The sequence below is a fragment of the Trichechus manatus genome, unplaced genomic scaffold (assembly GCF_000243295.1).
Source record: "Trichechus manatus latirostris isolate Lorelei unplaced genomic scaffold, TriManLat1.0 scaffold00400, whole genome shotgun sequence".
Lineage (NCBI taxonomy): Eukaryota > Metazoa > Chordata > Mammalia > Sirenia > Trichechidae > Trichechus > Trichechus manatus.
In genome coordinates this window covers 1-18,586 of record NW_004444336.1, presented here as the reverse complement: position 1 = coordinate 18,586, position 18,586 = coordinate 1, and the positions used below count along the sequence as shown (strand labels likewise).

The following is an 18,586-nucleotide window of genomic DNA, read 5'->3' as shown; positions in this document are numbered from 1 at the left end:
TTCATTTGATGTTCTAGGGTTTCAGGATTGTTGATTCTCTGTTTGGCTTAGTTTTTCGGATCTTTGTTGTGGAGGGACGGCATGGTGTTTCTGCCTAGAGCGCCATCTTGCCGGAAGTCCTTGTCCCTATTCTTTAGGGTGACTAGGTAGGTGAGTTTTGCAGCCGGACTATGAGCACCCCACTCTGTTGGCTGTAAAGATTCGAGGGCACCACTTTTTCTTGGACTCCTGTAGCAGGTGACTAGTAGCTTTAGGTGATACCACCAGTCCTCAAGCCCCTGCTGCAGATCAATAAAAGTGCCTACTTAAGGGGCAAGGCTGTTTTGAGGGTCACAAGTCTGCCAGTTCACAACTGAAGCAGTTGAAGTTAAACTTCAGATGTTTGCCCTGTTGTACTGTGGTAGTGAGGGCTAACGCCATTGAGATGGGTCCCCACAAGTCTATACAGGGAGAAAACACAACTACAGGATAACCACAGGTCAGTGACTTTGGTCAACCCAAACAGATCCAGGAGTCAGTGTCCCATAGAAACTTCTCCTGAACATAAAGAATAGCATCGGTTTACTAGTCATCCCCAAATAAGTGGATACTACATGTATTCAAGGAGATATACATAAATCTTAGGGGTCCAGGGAATCATGAGGCTAATTGGGTAATAACCAACTAGCATGAGATATTTCAATGACTTTGACAAGTTGGAAAGAGACCCTATGGAGCTAGAATGAAATTCTTAAGTGAAAAGTGCAAAATATGTATATGGACATTAGAAAACAAAATAACTCACACACTAGAGGAGGGTGGAATTAGGAGGTAGGGATGTGAAACTTGACTTTAAGTTTCATGAAAAGCCAGCGTGCTACCCAGAAGAAAAAGAAGCCAACATAACATTGGTTTGCAGCAAGAAGAACACAAGATAGTCAGTGCAAAAATCTTATAGTTTATTCCCAAAATTTGTTCTTATAATATTAAATGGTGTAGGGGAAAAAAAACAACTGGAGAAGAACCAAAGAAGAACACCACGATTCTCTGTAGTTTTTAAGTTTTCCATTAAGAAGAAGTGACTTCATGACATTCTTTAAGAAAATGAAGGAATTTGGTGGAAATATGGAATCCTGGATGTTTTCTATGCACTTGCAAAAATAATGAAAAATATCCTTGAATTTTAGAAAGAGTAGGTTTTTTGTATCAGCAATAGTGTACACATATACCGAGAGTGGTGCTGAGGGGTTGTCCCCATCGGTGTGACCTTCAGAGGAGACCAAGCAGCCTTGTGTATCAGTATGGCCCAGGCAACTGGAAGGCAGGGGCTCCCAAGATTCCACGACACCTCCCACCTTCCAATTCTGTTATTGCGACTCCAGGCAGTTACCTGGTGCTCTGGCTCCTCCTTCTGGCACTCCTGTTGGAGCCTGAGCTAGAGGCAGTGCCTTGGGCTCTGAGCTCTGAACCTTCCTCCTTGTTTTGGTGGTTCAGGACTCTCAAGTGTCGTGTGATGCTGACAAAGTTTATCCCAAAAGTAAGTTATGAATCACATCCGCATCCTTTAGACTGGTTTAAATCACTTTTTTCACTTAAAAAAAACTTTCTTGGGATATAATTTTATACTACAAAATTTACCCATTTTAGCTGTACAATTCAATGATTTTTAGTAAATTCATCAAGATGTGCAACCATCAGCATAATCCATTAATTGGTCTTTAATTTATTATTTGTCTGTTTTTCTTCTCTTCAGGCTCTGCCTCCACTCCTTCCACCATAAGCTTCAGCATGGAATTATCTCTCACCACCTGCTCTAGGCCAAGGACAGAAAGGAATATCCTAGAAATTAACCAGGAGTTGTGCTCCCAGCTAGCACAAAGCAAACAGCAGTTCAGAGACCTCAAAGAGAAATTCCTTATATCTGAAGCTACTGCCTACACCCTGGCCAACCAGCTGCAGAAATACAGTAAGTCCTACAGGGTCAAGGTCACCAAAGTGATGAATAATTGTCTGTCTGCTCTCTGAGAAACTAAACACTCTCCAGAAACTTAACGCTCTCCTCTCTCCTTCATCAAAATAAATTTTATCCTGACCATACTCCTAGAAAGGTAGAAATGGATACTTTATTCTTAATTTGCAAAGGATGAAAAAACTAAGGCATAAAGGGGTAAAGCAATTTTCCCAAGTTTTCAGTGAGAGTATAGTGAGGAACAGAGGGCAGAATCCTAGTTCAGGCACAAAACTGCCTTTTCTTGCTCAGGAAACTGTTTCAGATTCTACAAACATATAACATCACTGTTGACCTAAATATCTCAGAATTCAATTCAAACTTTTACAAAAAAGCATTTTGTCAACTGCACTGGGGAAAAAAAGGTACTAGTACACTATACCTGCCTCAAAGGAACATAACACTGTCTATTCCCAACCTAGCCTTGGGTATCTAGAGATGAGAACATTAATAGCAAACACAGAGGGAAGTTCATATGCCTGAAGCAAGATTCTTTTCCCACAGAAGTTCAAGGAAGCCAGTCCTCATACTCTGATGAGAGTATTTCCAGGAAACTCAGAGATCTATAATATTCTTTCTATCTCTCCCTGAATATGAACCTTGCAGAATACAAGCAAGTCCAGGTGGACCTGCAGCATCTGGGCTGTGGGACACATGGCCAAAATGAGAAGAAGGCCAAGTGGAGGAGATCACCAGTCACAGCAGGCTGGTGTAGAGGCTGGCCCTTCCCTCCCCACAGTCAGCTTTCACAGTTGGAAATCCACTGGCAACCCCAAACCTGTTAATAATGAGGGACAGGGGTAGAGATATAGTGACTAAAGAGAATGTGGGAATAGGGGAACAAGAGGGTCAGGAATATTAGAGAAGGATTCTTGATGACATTGAAGTTGTTGACTTTGAAATTTATACGATTATTTTTCAACAAATCAATGGGGGATAAAATTTGTTAGTCAACTTACTGTCATAGACAAAAAGTAAAAATGAAGTGAGATGATAAGCTTTAGGAGATGGGAAAACTAAGGTTTTTTGTTTTTTGTTTTTTGTTTTTTTCTTCACATTATTCATTATGACCCTGATAAAAATGTAGGACAAAATTTTTGAAGCTACAGAAGAAAATATCACGTAACATCTTAGGGTAGATGTAATACGGTGCAGTAATCAGGAACATGTACCTTGAGGCTAAATTTCCTGGGCTCAAATCTAAGTTATCTTCTCTGTCCCTCAGTTTCTTCATTTATAATGGTAATAAGAGTAGGGCCCACAGCTTCAGGTAGCAGTCACAATTATATGAGTTAATTCTTGAAAATCTGCTAGAGCAATGCCTGGCACAAGGGAAACACCCCCTCCTACCAGTTCTAACTTAATACTTGTTAGCATTTGAAGATAAGTCTTTCAGGTATTTTTTTCCTGTTGCATTTTTACACAGTTTTATCCAGATAAACTTTTAAATTTTTGAAATATTAGGGGATTATTGAAACTATTGAAATGAGAAAACCATCAGTGCTATACTCCTTGGGGCCTTCCCAAGCTTACAGGAAATAGCTAATTCAAGCCACAGGTGAGTATATTACTTAACAGGTCACAAGACTTGGTAAAGGGGCCCCTGAATCAGAGTCAGAACTCAGGGGATATGAATTCTGACTCTGAAAAATACCGATTGAATCATCTTGAACAACTTACCTTACCTTCTTCTGAGCTTTTATTTAAAAAAAAGAAAAAAGACAATTACCTTTGAGTCGATTCTGACTCATAGCGACCCCAGGTGATAGATTAGAACTGCCCCATAGGGTTTCCTAGGCTATAATCTTTACAGAAACAGATTGCCACATCTTTCTCCCAAGGAGTTGTCGGGAGGTTTGGAATGGCCCACCTTTCGTTTAGCAGTCGAACTGTTAACTATTGTGCCACCAGGGTTCCTTGAACTTCTCTTTACTTGTCTCTAAAATGGGAGTGATCAAATGTTTTGCTACTGGGAGACTGAGAAATAAAGACGTGGAAATCCAGCATAAATCCTGGAACTGGGGTTATTTGTGTCCTTGGGATGAGCCCTGCCTCCTCCCTTGAAGATAGTGATCATCATTGGCTCCAGCTTTCCACTGAGGCAGGTGTGTCTGTCTGTTCTCAGAATGTGAAGAATACAAGGCCCTCACTGAATCCGTGCTGGGAGAGGAGCTGCAGTTTGAGGAGGAGAGACCAGCTGCAAGGATTGGGTAAGGAGGGATCTGTGCAGGGCAGGCAATGGGAAAGTGTGAATTTCTGCTTGAAGTGGGGCAGTCCATGCTGGTAGAATGAAGACCAAATTTGTGCGAGGAGAAGGACAGAAATTTATAGGAAGGCATAAAACTAGACAACCACAGGGCTATGGGAGCTCGACCGTGGTCCAGTGTCTGGAAGAATTTTGGTCTCTAGGATTCTCCCTTAAATAATATATGAATAAAATAGAGACAGATGCCTCAGTTGGAATACTAGCAATGTTAACTTCTAGTTTTGTGATGTTGGGCAAATTTACCTAACTTTCCTGGGTCTCGGTTATCTTGGCTACCTCATCTGTAAAATGAAGATTCCAACAGTAACTACCTCAGAAGGTTATGAAGATTAAAATATATGGTTACAAATAAAGTGGTTAGAATAATCTCTGGCACATATGACTCTCTCAAAAAATATTTGCTGCAATTATTATACTTTCTCTTATGTTTTTTGTCAGAATGGTGGTTGTCATTAATAAACTAACATTTTATACTACAAAAGATAATTTTCAAGTTCTCCTGATAAAAAGGTTTCTCCTCTCCAACTTTGATTTTTTTCTAAGTATCGTACTATATAGAGTATTAACTAGTAGAACCATTGGGTATATAGATAACTGAGCAAATGTTGCCTGGAAAATGAGTCATCAGCTTGCTGAGGACCAGCATTTCCTATCCTCGGAAAGTTTCAGACGTAAGCTAGACTGTGACATTCGAAACTTTTTTTAATCGTGTGTTGAAATGAAATCTTAGAGACTCAAGTGTGTAAGACACACTAAAGCACAGATACTTGATACAAGGGGCCTATGATGGTTAAGATTGTGTGTTGGGGGACTTCATACCACCAAGAATGCAGTGCCAGGAGCTGAGTGCATCCTTTAGACCTGGGGTGCCTGTGCAGAGGAGCTCTTAGTCCAGGGGAACACTGAAGAAAAGAAGGCCAACAGAGAGAGAAAGGCTTCCCCTGGAGCTGATGCCCTGAATTTGTACTTTTAGCCTACTATACTGTGAGGAAATAAACTTCTCTTTGTTGAAAAAAAATATATATATTGTGTGTCACCTTGGTTGGGCCATGATTTTCAGTGTTTTGGCAGTCATGTGATTTTGTGGTCACTTCCCTGTTGAGATTTGATATGTGATAACCCCCATGATAAGATCTGCTGTGAGTAGCCTGGAATCTGGCCTGCACTGAGTGTGGGTGGACGTTCTGGCAGGGCTCAGGGGCTTTTGCTCTTTCTGGATCCTGCAGCTGGCTCCTGTTCATCTGACTTCTGGTTCTTGGGACTGTAGCTAGCAGCTTACGTGAGGTCTTGTCTGCAGATCTTGGGATTTGTTGATCTTCACAGCCTGTGAACAAGAGCCCTGCTCGCTGACCTGCCAATCTTGGGTTCACCAGCCCCTGTGGCTATGTGAATCATGAGAAGCCTCTATCCTGACTCACAGACTTGGGATGTTACAGCTTCTACAACTGCATGAGTCATTTCCTTGATATAAATCTCTCTCTCTCTCTCTCTCTATATATATATATATTTATATGCTTTACTGATTTTGCTTCTTTAGAGACCCCAACCTAAGACAGGGCCATAGGTGTGGAGCCTTTGTTTCTCCATAGTCTATGCCTTTACTTCCTCTGACATTTATTAGGAACTCTACAGAATAGAATTTGAAAGATGGTCTATAGATGACCTCTTTGTAGTGCAAAAGGGGGAAAATTCAGGCATCAGATGGGGTCAATGAGTGTAAATGTTCAATCCAGAAGATTTCTAGGTCAAGTGAACCCCAGTCTAACTTGAATCACCAGAATAGAGAGTCACAGCCCCTCAATGAATTCCTGGACTTGAGTTAATTTACATATCTACAACCCCTTGAATATAGGGGAGGCCTGGTCACCTTGAGGAAGGACCCAATACACTGCCAAAAATTTATACCATTAATCTTTCTCCCAGCCTTCCAAAAAGTGTTCTATGGCCTTTTACAAGAGTGACTGTTCATTGTGGAAAAGGAAATAGTCAGATTTTTGGGGGATTACTGGATACTGGCTCTGAAATTACACTAATTTCAGGAGACTCAAAATGTCACTGTGGTCACCCAGTCAGAGTAGGGGCATATAGAGGCCAGATTATTAGCTCAGGTTCATCACACAATGGATCCAGTGGGTCCCCAAACCCATCCCATAGTGATTTCCCCAGTTCCAGAATGCATATTTGGAATAAATTTACTCAGTAACTTGTAGAACCCCAACATTGGATCCCTGAAAACTAGAGTAGGGGCTATTATGACAGGAAAAACCTAGTGGAAACCATTAGAACTGCCCCTACCTAGGAATATAGTAAACTGAAAGCAATAGCCCATTCCTGGAGGGACTGGAGAGACAACTGCCACCTCCGAGGATTTGAAGAATGCAGGGATGATGATTCTCACCACATCCCCATTCAACTCGCCTGTTTGGCCTGTGCAAAAAACAGAGGGATCTTGGAGAACAACAGTGGATTATTGTAAACTTACCCAGGTGGAAACTTCAATTGCAGCTGCTGTTCCAGAAGTGGATTCATTGCTTGAGCAAATTAATACATCTCCTGGTACCTGGTATGTAGCTATTGATCTGGCCAATGCCTTTTCCTTGATTACAGTTTTGAAAGAACACCAGAAGCAATTTGCCTTCAGCTGGCAAGGACAGCAATACACAGTCATTGTCCTATCTCCAGGGTATATCAACTCTGCAGCCATATGTTATAAATTAGACTGCAGGAAACCTGAGCACCTTTCCCTTCCACAAGACATCATACTGATTCATTACATTGATGACATTATGCTGAATGGACTTTAATAGGAAGAAGTGTTAATGATTCTGAACTTATTGGTAAAACTTTTGCATGCTAGAGGATGGGAAATTAATTCCACAAAATTTCAGGCCGCCCTAAAGCCTCTTGGCCATATGAGTCGGCTGATCAAATGGTGCCTTGAAGTGTCAGTAACAGAGTCTGCAGTCTTTGGCAGGCCTCTATTGGTGAATCACACTGCAGATCCTTAGGATTTTGGAGCAAAGCCCTGCCATCCTCTGCAACAATACTTTCATTTTGAGAAACAGCTTTTGGCTTGGTACTGGGCCTTAGTAGAGACCAAAACTTAACCATGGGCCACCAAGTCACCATGAGACCTAAGCTGACCATCATAAACTGGGTTTTGTCTGACCCACAAAGCCATAAGTCAGACATAACATTACATCATTAAAATGAAAGTGATATATACAAGATTGGGCTTGAGCAGGAAATGACGGCATAAGTAAGTTGCATGAGGAAATGGCCCAAATGCCCACCATCTCCACTGCTATCACATTGCCTGCCTTCTCCCAGTCTGCACCTATGGCTTCATGGAGAGTTCCTTGTGACCATTTGACTGAGGAAGAGAAAACTCATGGGTGGTTTACAAATGGTTCTGTGCGAAGTGCAAGCACCACTCCAAAGTGGACAGCCTCAGCACTGCAGCCCCTTTCTGGGACCTCCCTGAAGAACTGTAATAAAGGGAAATCCTCCTGATGCAAAGTGCACCTCCATGTTCACTTTGCCTTGAAGAAAAATGGCTAGATGTTCCATTGTATACTGATTCATGGGCTGTGGCCAATGGTTTGGCTGGATGGCCAGGGACTTGGAAGGACCATGACCGGAAAATTGAAGACAAGAAGGTATGGGGAAGAGATATGTGGATAGACCTCTCTGAATGGGCCAAAGAAATGAAGATGTTTGTGTCTTATGTGAATGATCACCAAAGGATGACCTCCAGAGAGGAGGATTTTAATAATCAAGAAGATAGGATGATGTGTTCTGTGGGAACCAGTCATCATTTTTTCCCAGCCACTCCCGTCATTGCCCAATGGGCTCATGAACAAAGTGGTCATGGTGGCATTGATGAAGGTTTTGCATTGGCTCAGCAACATGGACTTCCACTCATCAAGGCTGACTTGGCTACAGCCACTGCTGAATGCTGAATATGCCAGCAGCAGAGACCAACCCTGAGTCCCCAGTATGGCACTATTCCTGGAGGTGATCAGCCAGCAACCTGGTGGCAGGTTGATTACATTGGACCACTTCCGTCGTGGAAAGCACAGAGTATCATTCTTACTGGGATAGACGTTTACTCTGGATGTGGATTAGCCTTCCCTGCATATGTAACTATTATCAGTGGATTCACAGACTGCCTTATCCACCATCATGATATTCAGCAGAGCATCAAGGGACACACCTCACAGCAAATGAAGTACAGGAATGGGCCCATGCCCGGAATTCACTGGTCTTACCATGGTCCCCATTATCCTAAAGCAGCTGGCTTGATGGAACAATGGAATGGCCTTTTAAAGACACAATTACGGTGCCAGCTAGGTGGCCACACTTTGCAGGATTGAGGCAATGTTCTCCAGGAGGCTGTATATGTTCTAAACCAAAGTCCAATACATGGTGCTGTTTCTCCCTTAGGAAATGTTTCCAGTTCCAGGATTCAAGAGGTGGATATGGGAGTGGCACCACTCACTATTACCCCTAGCAACCCAATCCCAAAATTTCTGCTCCCTGTCCCCGTGAGCCTATGCTCTGCGTTTCTAGACATCTTGGTTCCAAAGGGAGGAATGCTCACACATGAAGACACACCAAAGATTTCATTAAACTGGAATTTAAGAATGCCACCTGGCCACTTGGCCTATTCATGCCTCTGGAGCAACAGGCAAACAGGTGAGTTACCATATTGGCTGGTGTGATTGACCTTGACAACCCAGGGGAAATTGGATTCATGTTGCATAACAGAGGTAAAGAAGAGTATGTCTCGAATATAATCCCTTAGAGTGTCTCTTAGTATTACCATTCCCTGTTATTAAAGTCAAAGAAAAATACAGCAACCCAATTCCAGTATGACTACTAATGGTACAAACCCTTCAGGAATCTCACCAGGCCAAGAACCATGATCAGCTGAGGTGCTTACTGAGGGCAAAGGGAATACGGAATGGGTGGCAGCAGAAGGTAGTTCTAAATACCAGCTACGACCACGGGCCCAGTTGCAGAAACGAGGACTGTAATTGTTACGAGTATTTCTTCCTTACATGTGTGGATCAAATATTTTTGGTTTTTTCACTTATAAAATATAAGATGCAAACAGGGCTAGTGCGTTTTCAGTTGTACGCATGTTAGATGTATCATGTTAGGTGAAAGTTTGACTTTACAATTGTCTTTATTTAGAGATTGTATATTGTTTAAGGAGATGTGTGCAGGTGCCAAGTTGACAAGGGCTGGACTGATGGTTAAGGTTGTGTGTCAACTTGGCTGAAGTGAGGAACTGAAGCGGCATCAATTTTAAGCAAAGTTAGTAAAAACAAGTGTACCTACCTAAGGCTGTTTCCTCATTCTTTCTGCAGGAATTCAACTTGGAGAGTTCCTTGGGGGTGTTCTAAGAGATGTCTCTGATGAAACTGTCATAATCTTTCATTCACTATTATATTTTCCTCTTCTTTCCCATCTTAGGAAATACAATTCCCTAATTTTGGCTCAGGCTCAAGAACTGATCCATTTACGTCAGAAGATACAGGAAGGGATTGGTGGCTGTTACCTTTTCACAGAGCATGTGAAAAACACCATCAAGACTTTTGAGGACTTCATCAGGATTACTAACATTGCCAACTACCAGAGACAGAGATTCTGTGATCAACTGGCCCAAGGAAGCCAACTGGCAGAGCGCCTCATCAGCAAACTCACCACTGGTAAGTTGGCCACAGGCTCTGAAGACCCTTAGTTCTTACCAAGGTCCTAGTCTCACATAAGACTCTGTGCTTCCACAAATCTATGAGTGACTTTTAACTAGATGTCCTGCTTTTCACCTCACACTCTAGGGGTTACGACAATATCAGGACAGGCAAGGAGTGAGTACGGTGGCAAAATACATAGAGCCGGAGGTCACATTATTATAACTGGATCCTTCATCACAAGCTTGTGGGGCAGGAGGCGGCAGCCATCTGATCTTTTTTGCTTGTTTGTTTTTCATCAGTGCTGTCTTTGCTAACTTTCTGCAAGTGATTTTTCCTTCCTGGATTTCTGTTTTCTCATTTGTAAAATGAGCCAAATCATGCATTCCGTGATTGCTGAAGACATCAAATGAAGTAATGTTTCTGAGGGTATTTGAAAAAAGAATAAAGCTCCTCACTGCTTTGGGATTAGTTGAAACAGTAGGTATAGTAGAACCGGCTGATGGTAAAGTTGATTTATACTGGAACACTTTTTATAGAGAAAATTACCTGTGAGAACACCTGAGGGAGCAGAACAGGGGCAGACATGGAGGCACCTTTGTAGTCCTCTGACTTTGAAGGACAAGTGGGACCTCGTTTGTTCTCTCCTCAGAGACTGGAGTAGGTTCTGTGTGAGAGCGGTCGTGGGACACACAACCATGGTCTAGCAACCAGCTCTGTGGTGGAACTGAAGGCTGGAGAAGTTCAGACAGCATCTGGAGAAGTATCTTGTGAACTGGGGAACAAAAAATAATTTTTTTTGTCTGACTCTGGTGGCAGCATGGCAATGATTCACTCCATCAGGAACACTCTACGCAGTGGGCTCAGGAAGGCATGCCAGGCCACTTCTTAAAGAACAACCTGTGGGCTCCTGGAATACTTCTCAGAGCATCCCGACTACACATGTAGAGTATTTATGTTTCTGACCAAAAAGACCTCCACTTTTTTAATTTAGATTCCAGGTCAGTAATCTTTGATAAAGTGTGAACACCAGAAAGGTGATATAAACCTGAAAAAGAACAAAAGCCCCAATTTTCAAACTGATAAAAAATAACAGTAGTAAAATATTAAAGTGAGTATAGTTCATGTTGATCCTTTGCAAAGCGTAAATTTGTTGTATTCAAACCGTAACATCCCAGTTGCATTATGGTGTTTAACTCTTACTACTGAGAAAGAAAGAAAAAAAAAACAAGCATATCTTCAGATTGGCAAAAAATATTTAGAAACCTGCAGAATATCCTCAAACTATCTGTATTTCCCCAGACTTACTGTTGACTGAATTCCTGCTATGTGCAATATCCACCTCATTATCCATCCCTGCACATCATCTGCCTGGGATCCCTTTTCCACTCTCATACCTATGATTTCCTTTTGCTTTCAAGGACCCTTCTGCGGAGGACTACACTTAGACTACTGGAGCTACTTTGCCTGATGGCTCAGGGACCTGGAATTACCTGGGCATTTTTTTTCAGTCCCATAGCAATCAGATCCCCCTACCTGCAAAAGCACTTACCAATGACTGACAGGTACTGGAGTATGAATTCCAGCTACCTGATTTGAGGAGACCTTTGTGGTGAACTGGCTTTGGGAAAAGGGAATCTAAAGGCCAGCTTTGTAAAGACTCAGATAAACAGAAGGAAAACAAAAACTATCAGACAGTGTTTGTCTTGGAAGTCCAAATGAGAGAGTGATTTACCTGAGACTGTAAATCTGTGAGAAGGAAGAATAAAATCTTTAGATCTAATGGGAAAGAAGCCTATGTTGGAAGAGAGGGGGAGAGGCAAAGATAATGATGGAAAATAGGGTGGGTCTAGTAAGAACCGGGTCAGCTCTGAACTAACACAAATCCTTTGACTCCATACCTAGAGATTCTGATTAAAATTTTTTGGAATTGGATTTGGGCATCATTATTCTTAAAAAGCTCTTTGGGTGATTGTAACATGTGGATGGAGATGAGAGAGACCACTGGTCTATTACGATTGCAGATCACAGGCATAGGAGTATCCCAAAGATGCGGATACTTCATAGGAAAGCCTGAACATCAACTATTGATGAAATTTCCATTTCTCTCTCAACAGTCTTGTTTTTGTATAACATGGAAAAAAGAGAAGAGAAAAAATGTAGATGATAGATTAGACTTATAACTGTCTATGTAGAATGGAGTTACTCAAACTTTTTTTGACCACAAGATGCAGTAAGAAATATATAATTCTTTGTGACCTAGCATATGTTAAAAAAATTTTTTGTGCTCACTACTTGTAATGGATCCTAGTACTTTCCTTTCTGATTCTTTAACTAAAACCTGTAATTAATCGCTACATTGATTTCACACCTACTAATAGTTTAGAATTGCAATTTGAAAATTTTACTTTTTACCAGTGTTTTTTATTAAGCAAAACCCCAGAAGAGAGCTTTCAGGACTTACTCTCCTAAGGAAACTATAACAGTAAAAAAAAAAAAAAAAAATCTAAAACTTTAGGTAATATATTGTATTTCCTATTCTTTACAGTGGCATAAAAGGAGCACTGTAGGGTCAAACAGTTAAGCCCTCAGCTTATAACCTAAAGGTTGATGGTTCCGAACATATCCAGAGGCTCCACAGGAGAAAGACCTGACGATCTGCTTCCATAAAGACTACAGCCCAGAAAACCCTGCGAGGCAGTTCTACTCTGTCACATGGGGTCGCTAGGAGTCTGAATCGACTCGATGGCACCTAACAACAAAAACACAATGGCATAAAGTCCTTAAGAAACAAACAAAAACAGTTTAGTGGTTTCTCAAAAAATAAACAAATGATCATGGAACTATCATATGACCCGGCAATCCAATCCTGAGTATATACCCAGAGGAAGTGAAAGCAGGAATGCAAACAGAAACCTGTACACCAATGTTCATTGCAGCGCTTGCATAACAGCCAACATGTGGAAACAACTGAAATGTCCATCCACATGAATGGATAGACAAAATGGAATTATTACTCGGCCATAAAGAGAAATGATGTCATGATGCATGCCACAACATGGATGAGCCTTGAAAACATTATGTTGAGTGAAATAAGTCAGTTTCAAAAGGACAAATGCCATATGATCTCACTTAAATGAAATAAGGAAATATGTGTTGTTGTTGTTAGGTGCTGTCAGGTCACTTCCTACTCACAGCAACACTGTGCACAACAGAATAAAACACTGCCCAGTCCTGTGCCATCCTCACAATCATTGCTGTGTCTGAGCCCATTGTTGCAGCCACTGTGTAAGTCCCTTTCATCAAGGGTCTTCCTCTTTTTGCTGACCCTCTACTTTACAAAGCATGATGTCTTTCCCCAGAGACTGGTCCATCCTGATAACATGGCCAATGTACACGAGAGGAAGTCTTGCCATCCTTGCTTCTAAGAAGCATTCTGGCAGTACTTATTCCAAGACAGATTTGTTCATTCTGGTAGTCCATGGAATATTCAATATTCTTTGCCAACACCATAATTCAAAGGCTTCAATTCTTCAGTCTTCCTTATTCATTATCCAGCTTTCACATGCATATGAGGCAATTGAAAATACTATGGCTTGGTCAGGCACACCTTAGTCCTCAAAGTGACATCTTTGCTTGTTAACACTTTAAAGAGGTCTTTTGAAGCAGATTTGCCCAATAGAATAAGTTCTTTGATTGCTTGACTGCTGCTTCCATGGGCATTGGTCCAGTTGTGAGGATTTTTGTTTTCTTTATGTTGAGTGTGATCCATACGGAAGTCGGTAGTCTGTGATCTTCATCAGTAAGTGCTTGAAGTCCTCTACACTTTCAGCAAGCAAGGTTGTGTCATCTGCATAAAAAAAAAAAAAAATCTTATCATGGAGTCGATTCCAAAGAATAGTGACCTGACTCATAGTGACCCTATAGGGCTGAGTAGAAATGCCCCATATGGTTTCCAAGGAGCATCTGGTGGGTTCAGACTGCCAACCTGTTGGTTAGCAGCCATAGCTCTTAACCACTATGCCACCAGTGTTTCCCACCTGTATGTAGCAGTTTGTTAATGAGTCTTCCTCCAATCCTGACACCATGTTCTTCTTCATATAGTCCATCTTCTCGGATTCTTTGCTCAGCATCCGGGTGGAATAAGTATGATGAAAGGATACAACCCTGACACACACCTTTCCTGATTTTAAACCACACAGTCTCCCCTTGTTCTGTTTGCATGGCTGTTTCTTGGTCTATGTACAGATTCCACATGAGAACAAATAAGTGTTCTAGAATTCCTATTCTTTGCAATTTTATCCATAATTTGTTATGATTCACACAGTTGAATGCCTTTGCATATCCAAGAAAGCACAGGTAAACAGCTTCCTGATATTCTCTGCTTTCAGCCAAGATCCTCTGATATCAGCAATGATCTCCCTCATTCCACTGACAGACTGACAGATGAGTTGGGGAAGGAAATATATAGAAACCAAAACTTATTAAATACTGGGGTAGAAGTGGGGGTGGGGGGAATGGGGAGTTTTTCTTAGGCGACATTGAGTTTATGTTAATGGTGATAGAATAATTTGGAAAAGGATAGTGAGAATGGCTGCACAACTGAAAGAATGTAATCAATGTCACTGATACACATGTAGAAATTGTGGAATTGGCACATGATTAGTTGTGCGTATTTTCATCACAGGTTAAAAAAAATATTTACCTAAGAACTCATTTGGAACAAATCAGGTTATGGAGACCACCTAAGAACAAGAAATTAGTAGTTTTTCACTTTTCACTTCAAAATTCTGTTAGTTTTTCTATTGAAAATATTCCTAGAAATTCCACTAAGATATATCCTGATGTGGAAGTAACTTTAGAGAATGCTGGCCTCCACAGGGTGCAAATGGATTGGTTTCTGAATGTGCATGTTGGAGGCTATGCACATCTCCACCTGGGAGGTGTGAGAGGTCTTCATTTTCCTCCAGAAGAGTAGAATGAGAGTAAACTGGCAGCTGAGCAGGGATCTGACCAAACCACATGCAGCAGCTTTGAGCAGGGCCCAGGGGTTGGGACCTGAGTATATTTCACAGCACATTTCCTCTAACCTGCTATCATCACTAAAGCTTTCCAGACTGCAGCTCCTCCACTTAACTGCACTCAGGTTGCACCTGGCCTTCATCACCACTTAGTTCTCCTCTAGCCTCACTTAGCTATCAGCAGGGCCTGAAAGAAGATTCTCATTTGGATTTTTTCTTTCCGTTTCAGGTAACAACTAATGCTGGAACTGTGAAAAGATCTTGTCTAATTTCAACAACACATAGTCACAAACTTCAGCTTAGTTCCCACACTGATGACACAAACTAATACAACAGAACAAGTGAAAGTCAAAATCTGAAAGCAAGATGAAAATCGGATGTCACAGCCACTGAGGATTTTCACTCCGAACAGCTAGTTTGATGGCAGAAACCACAACCCCTCAGCCTCCTAATATGATAACTGCCTGAAGTGCCCCGATGACTAGATTCGCAGATAATCTTGAGAGAACCAGCCCCTTTTCCCTCCCCACACCGATCTTGTGGATGACAGGACTTAGCAGCAGCTGGGAGACAATCTCAAGGACTTGAGGTCAACGCTTACAATAGTATCACTGCAGAAGACTATTCATCAGCTTTTCAGCACATGTCCATTTTCCTCAAAAGACGAGGGTTTTAAAATCTCTGAAAATAAACTTTATTTTATACATACCTTCTTGCCTGAAAATTTTTTTGGAGTTATCAAAATTATAAAGTTTTCTTTTCCAAGCTAATATAAGACAATTCCATCATTAATACATCCATTACATTTATACCTCAGTGATAGCAACCCAGTTTAGGTGCATCACTTCCTTCCAAAATTAATGTTACTAAGCACCTGGTACTACTTAGAAAAGCTATATTGGGTCTCACACCAGGCAGTAGAGCTAACTCAGCCAACACCATTTGTCCTTGTAGGGAGGCGTCTGTAAGCAGGGCAGCAGACTCACATATGTCCATGCCTGGGTCCCCAGAGAAATAGCGATAGCTTATTTACCAAAGAAGGATCCTGAGAGCTTGCTGTTCCCACATGATGAGGAAAAATCTACCTGTCCAGTTCTAGCAGAAGTTCCATCCCAGAGGTCTCTGCTGACGACCCACAGAGATACAGAGAGCATACCCGGATGAAACTGGAAGGTTTCAGATAACTTTACTCACCTGTTTTGTTGTTGGTGGTGGTTGTTTTGTTTTGTTTTTTCCCTGGAAATAAATTTCTCATAACCATTGACTTGTCTTTTGTAATCAAGTATAAAAGCAGGACATCTTATTCAGAAACTTTGAAACACATAAAGTAGCCTCAAACTTACCAGACTTCCAGTGTAGAGTAGGCTGATTCGTGGAACAAGGACAAAGGAGACACTTCTCCCAAATCCTGGGTGGCAGGAAGGGATCCCTTCACAGGAGTTTGTACAGCAGATTATTGTAGCAGTGAGCGGTAGTGGGGACTGCCACATCCTCCTGCAAGAGGGAGACCCATAGAGAGCCAATTTTAGTCCAGGATTCTGCCAGATCTTCACAGCCTGCCATATTTTACAATCATCCTTCCCCCACCTCCAGCAACTATTTACTCGGAAAATTTTCAAACTAATTGAAATAATAGTACAACTATCACCTCATGCTGTTCTACTAAGCTCAACAATTGACATTCATTTGCTCTTTCTGTCTACACACACCCACAGAAACATACATATTTCTTTAGTAAATTCAGACCAATAAAAACTTCTAAATAATTCAGCACTGTATATCCTGAGATTAAGGACATTATTGTATATCACCATAATACAATTATCAAACGTAAGAATATCAACATTATTTCAATAATACCTAGCATAGTGTCCAGATACAGATTGCCCCCATGGTTTTATGTATGTATATATGTGTATACATATAACTAGATGGTTAGATATAAATCCAGCACGAGGGTGAGAGTGAGAGAGCCCAAGAGGGGGAGAGAGAGCAGACTGAGAGTTGTGCTGTTGTTGTCTCTCCAGGCTCCAGTCAAGGCTCCAAAGTGACAATTGATCATTACATCTCCTTATTCCTAATTACTTTGAACTGTCTCTCTACTCCCTTTCTACTCCTTTGTTGTTGTGGTTTTTGATGACATTGGATTTTTGAAGAGGACAGACCCATTGTCTTGCCTTATGTTCTGACCAAGCTAAACACTTTGGGCAAGAACACTGCATGTGAAATGCTGTGTGCTTTGTACTGCATCCTGTCAGGAAGAAAAGAGTGGTCAGTGTGTTCATCAGAGGTGTTGATTCTTAGCTGAAGGATGTGTCTGCCCTCTCCACTGTAAAGATACATGTTTTCACTTCGTAATTATTCGTTTGTGGGGTGATACTTAGAGAGTGTGTAAATCTACTGCGTGTGTGCACATGTGTGTATCCTTAAAAGTTTTAATGTTTGTTGATGATCCCTGTCTGAATCGTTATTTTAGTGCTTGGAACATGGAGATTTCTATGACTATCTACAATTTTTAACCAAACATGTTGTTGTGAGGTGCCATCGAGTGGATTTTAACTCATAGTGACCTCATTTGACAGAGTAGACTGCCTCATGGGGTTTCCTAGGCTGTAATCTTTACAGGAGCAGATCACCAGTTCTTCTCCTTGAAGAGAGAGCTTCCTCCCTGGGCAAAAGTAACAACCCTCTGGGGTAGAAAGCAACCTTGAGACTCCCTGATGGAGCAGCAGAAGGATGGGGTACAGAACTCAAATTCTAGTAAGAAGACCAGACTTAATGGTCTGACTGAGATTGGGGGTATCCCGGAAAGCATGGCCCCTGGATTCTCTATCATCCCAGAACTAAAACAATTTCCAAGGACAACTGTTCAGACAGGGATTGGACTGGACTGTGGGACATCAAGTGATGCTTGTGAAGAGTGTGCCAATTAGTCAAGTATATACAAGAGACCAAAGGGGCAGCTTCTGTCTAGAGGTGAGATGGGAAGGCAGAGAGGGTTAGGAGCTGGTTGAATGGTCATGGGGAATCAGGGGTGGAAAGGAGGAGTGTGCTGTCACAGAATGGGGTGAGCAATTAGGGTCACATAACAATGTATGTATAAAAATTTTGTATGGGAGACTAACTTGAAATTTAAACTTCATTTAACTACAACAATAATAAAAATAATAAAAATTTTAAAAAAGAAAGCAATCTTGGAGGCCCCTCAAGTAGTTTCTTCAAAGAACTAGGGAAAAGGTAACAATTCCTCAAGGCTAGGGAAAAAACCTCTCAAGCTGTTTTTTCCAAAGAACCAAGCCAAAGGCCACATACAGGAACTCATTGCACCACAGATACATAAAAAAATTGTTGTGCTGGCAAATGTATGGAGAAAATGACTCACTGAGCTGGAAAAATAAATTGAAATGTGAATAGATTTATACGACTATTGAACTCAAATTAAAAACATTTAAACATATGCTTTCTACTTTTGGCAAAGATGGACTCATGAAAACCAAACTAGTTGTCGTCAAGTCAATTCAACTCCGACTCACCCTATAGGACAGAGTAGAAGGGTTCCCACGGAGCCGCTGGTGGATTCGAATAGCCGGCCTTTTGGTTAGCAGCTGAGGTC

At 41.5% G+C, this 18,586-nt stretch overlaps 1 protein-coding gene across 1 annotated transcript; it reads left to right on the top strand.

The window, feature by feature from the left end:
* Positions 1-1,767: 1,767 nt before the first annotated feature.
* On the top strand, positions 1,768-9,970 carry LOC101357694 (neuroblastoma breakpoint family member 6-like protein; the record flags this gene model as incomplete). Its single annotated transcript, XM_004391021.1, has 3 exons — positions 1,768-1,945; positions 4,113-4,197; positions 9,735-9,970. Coding segments are annotated over exons 1-3 (499 nt in total), but the record flags the coding sequence as incomplete, so codon positions are not given.
* Between the last annotated feature and the right edge of the window lie 8,616 nt (positions 9,971-18,586).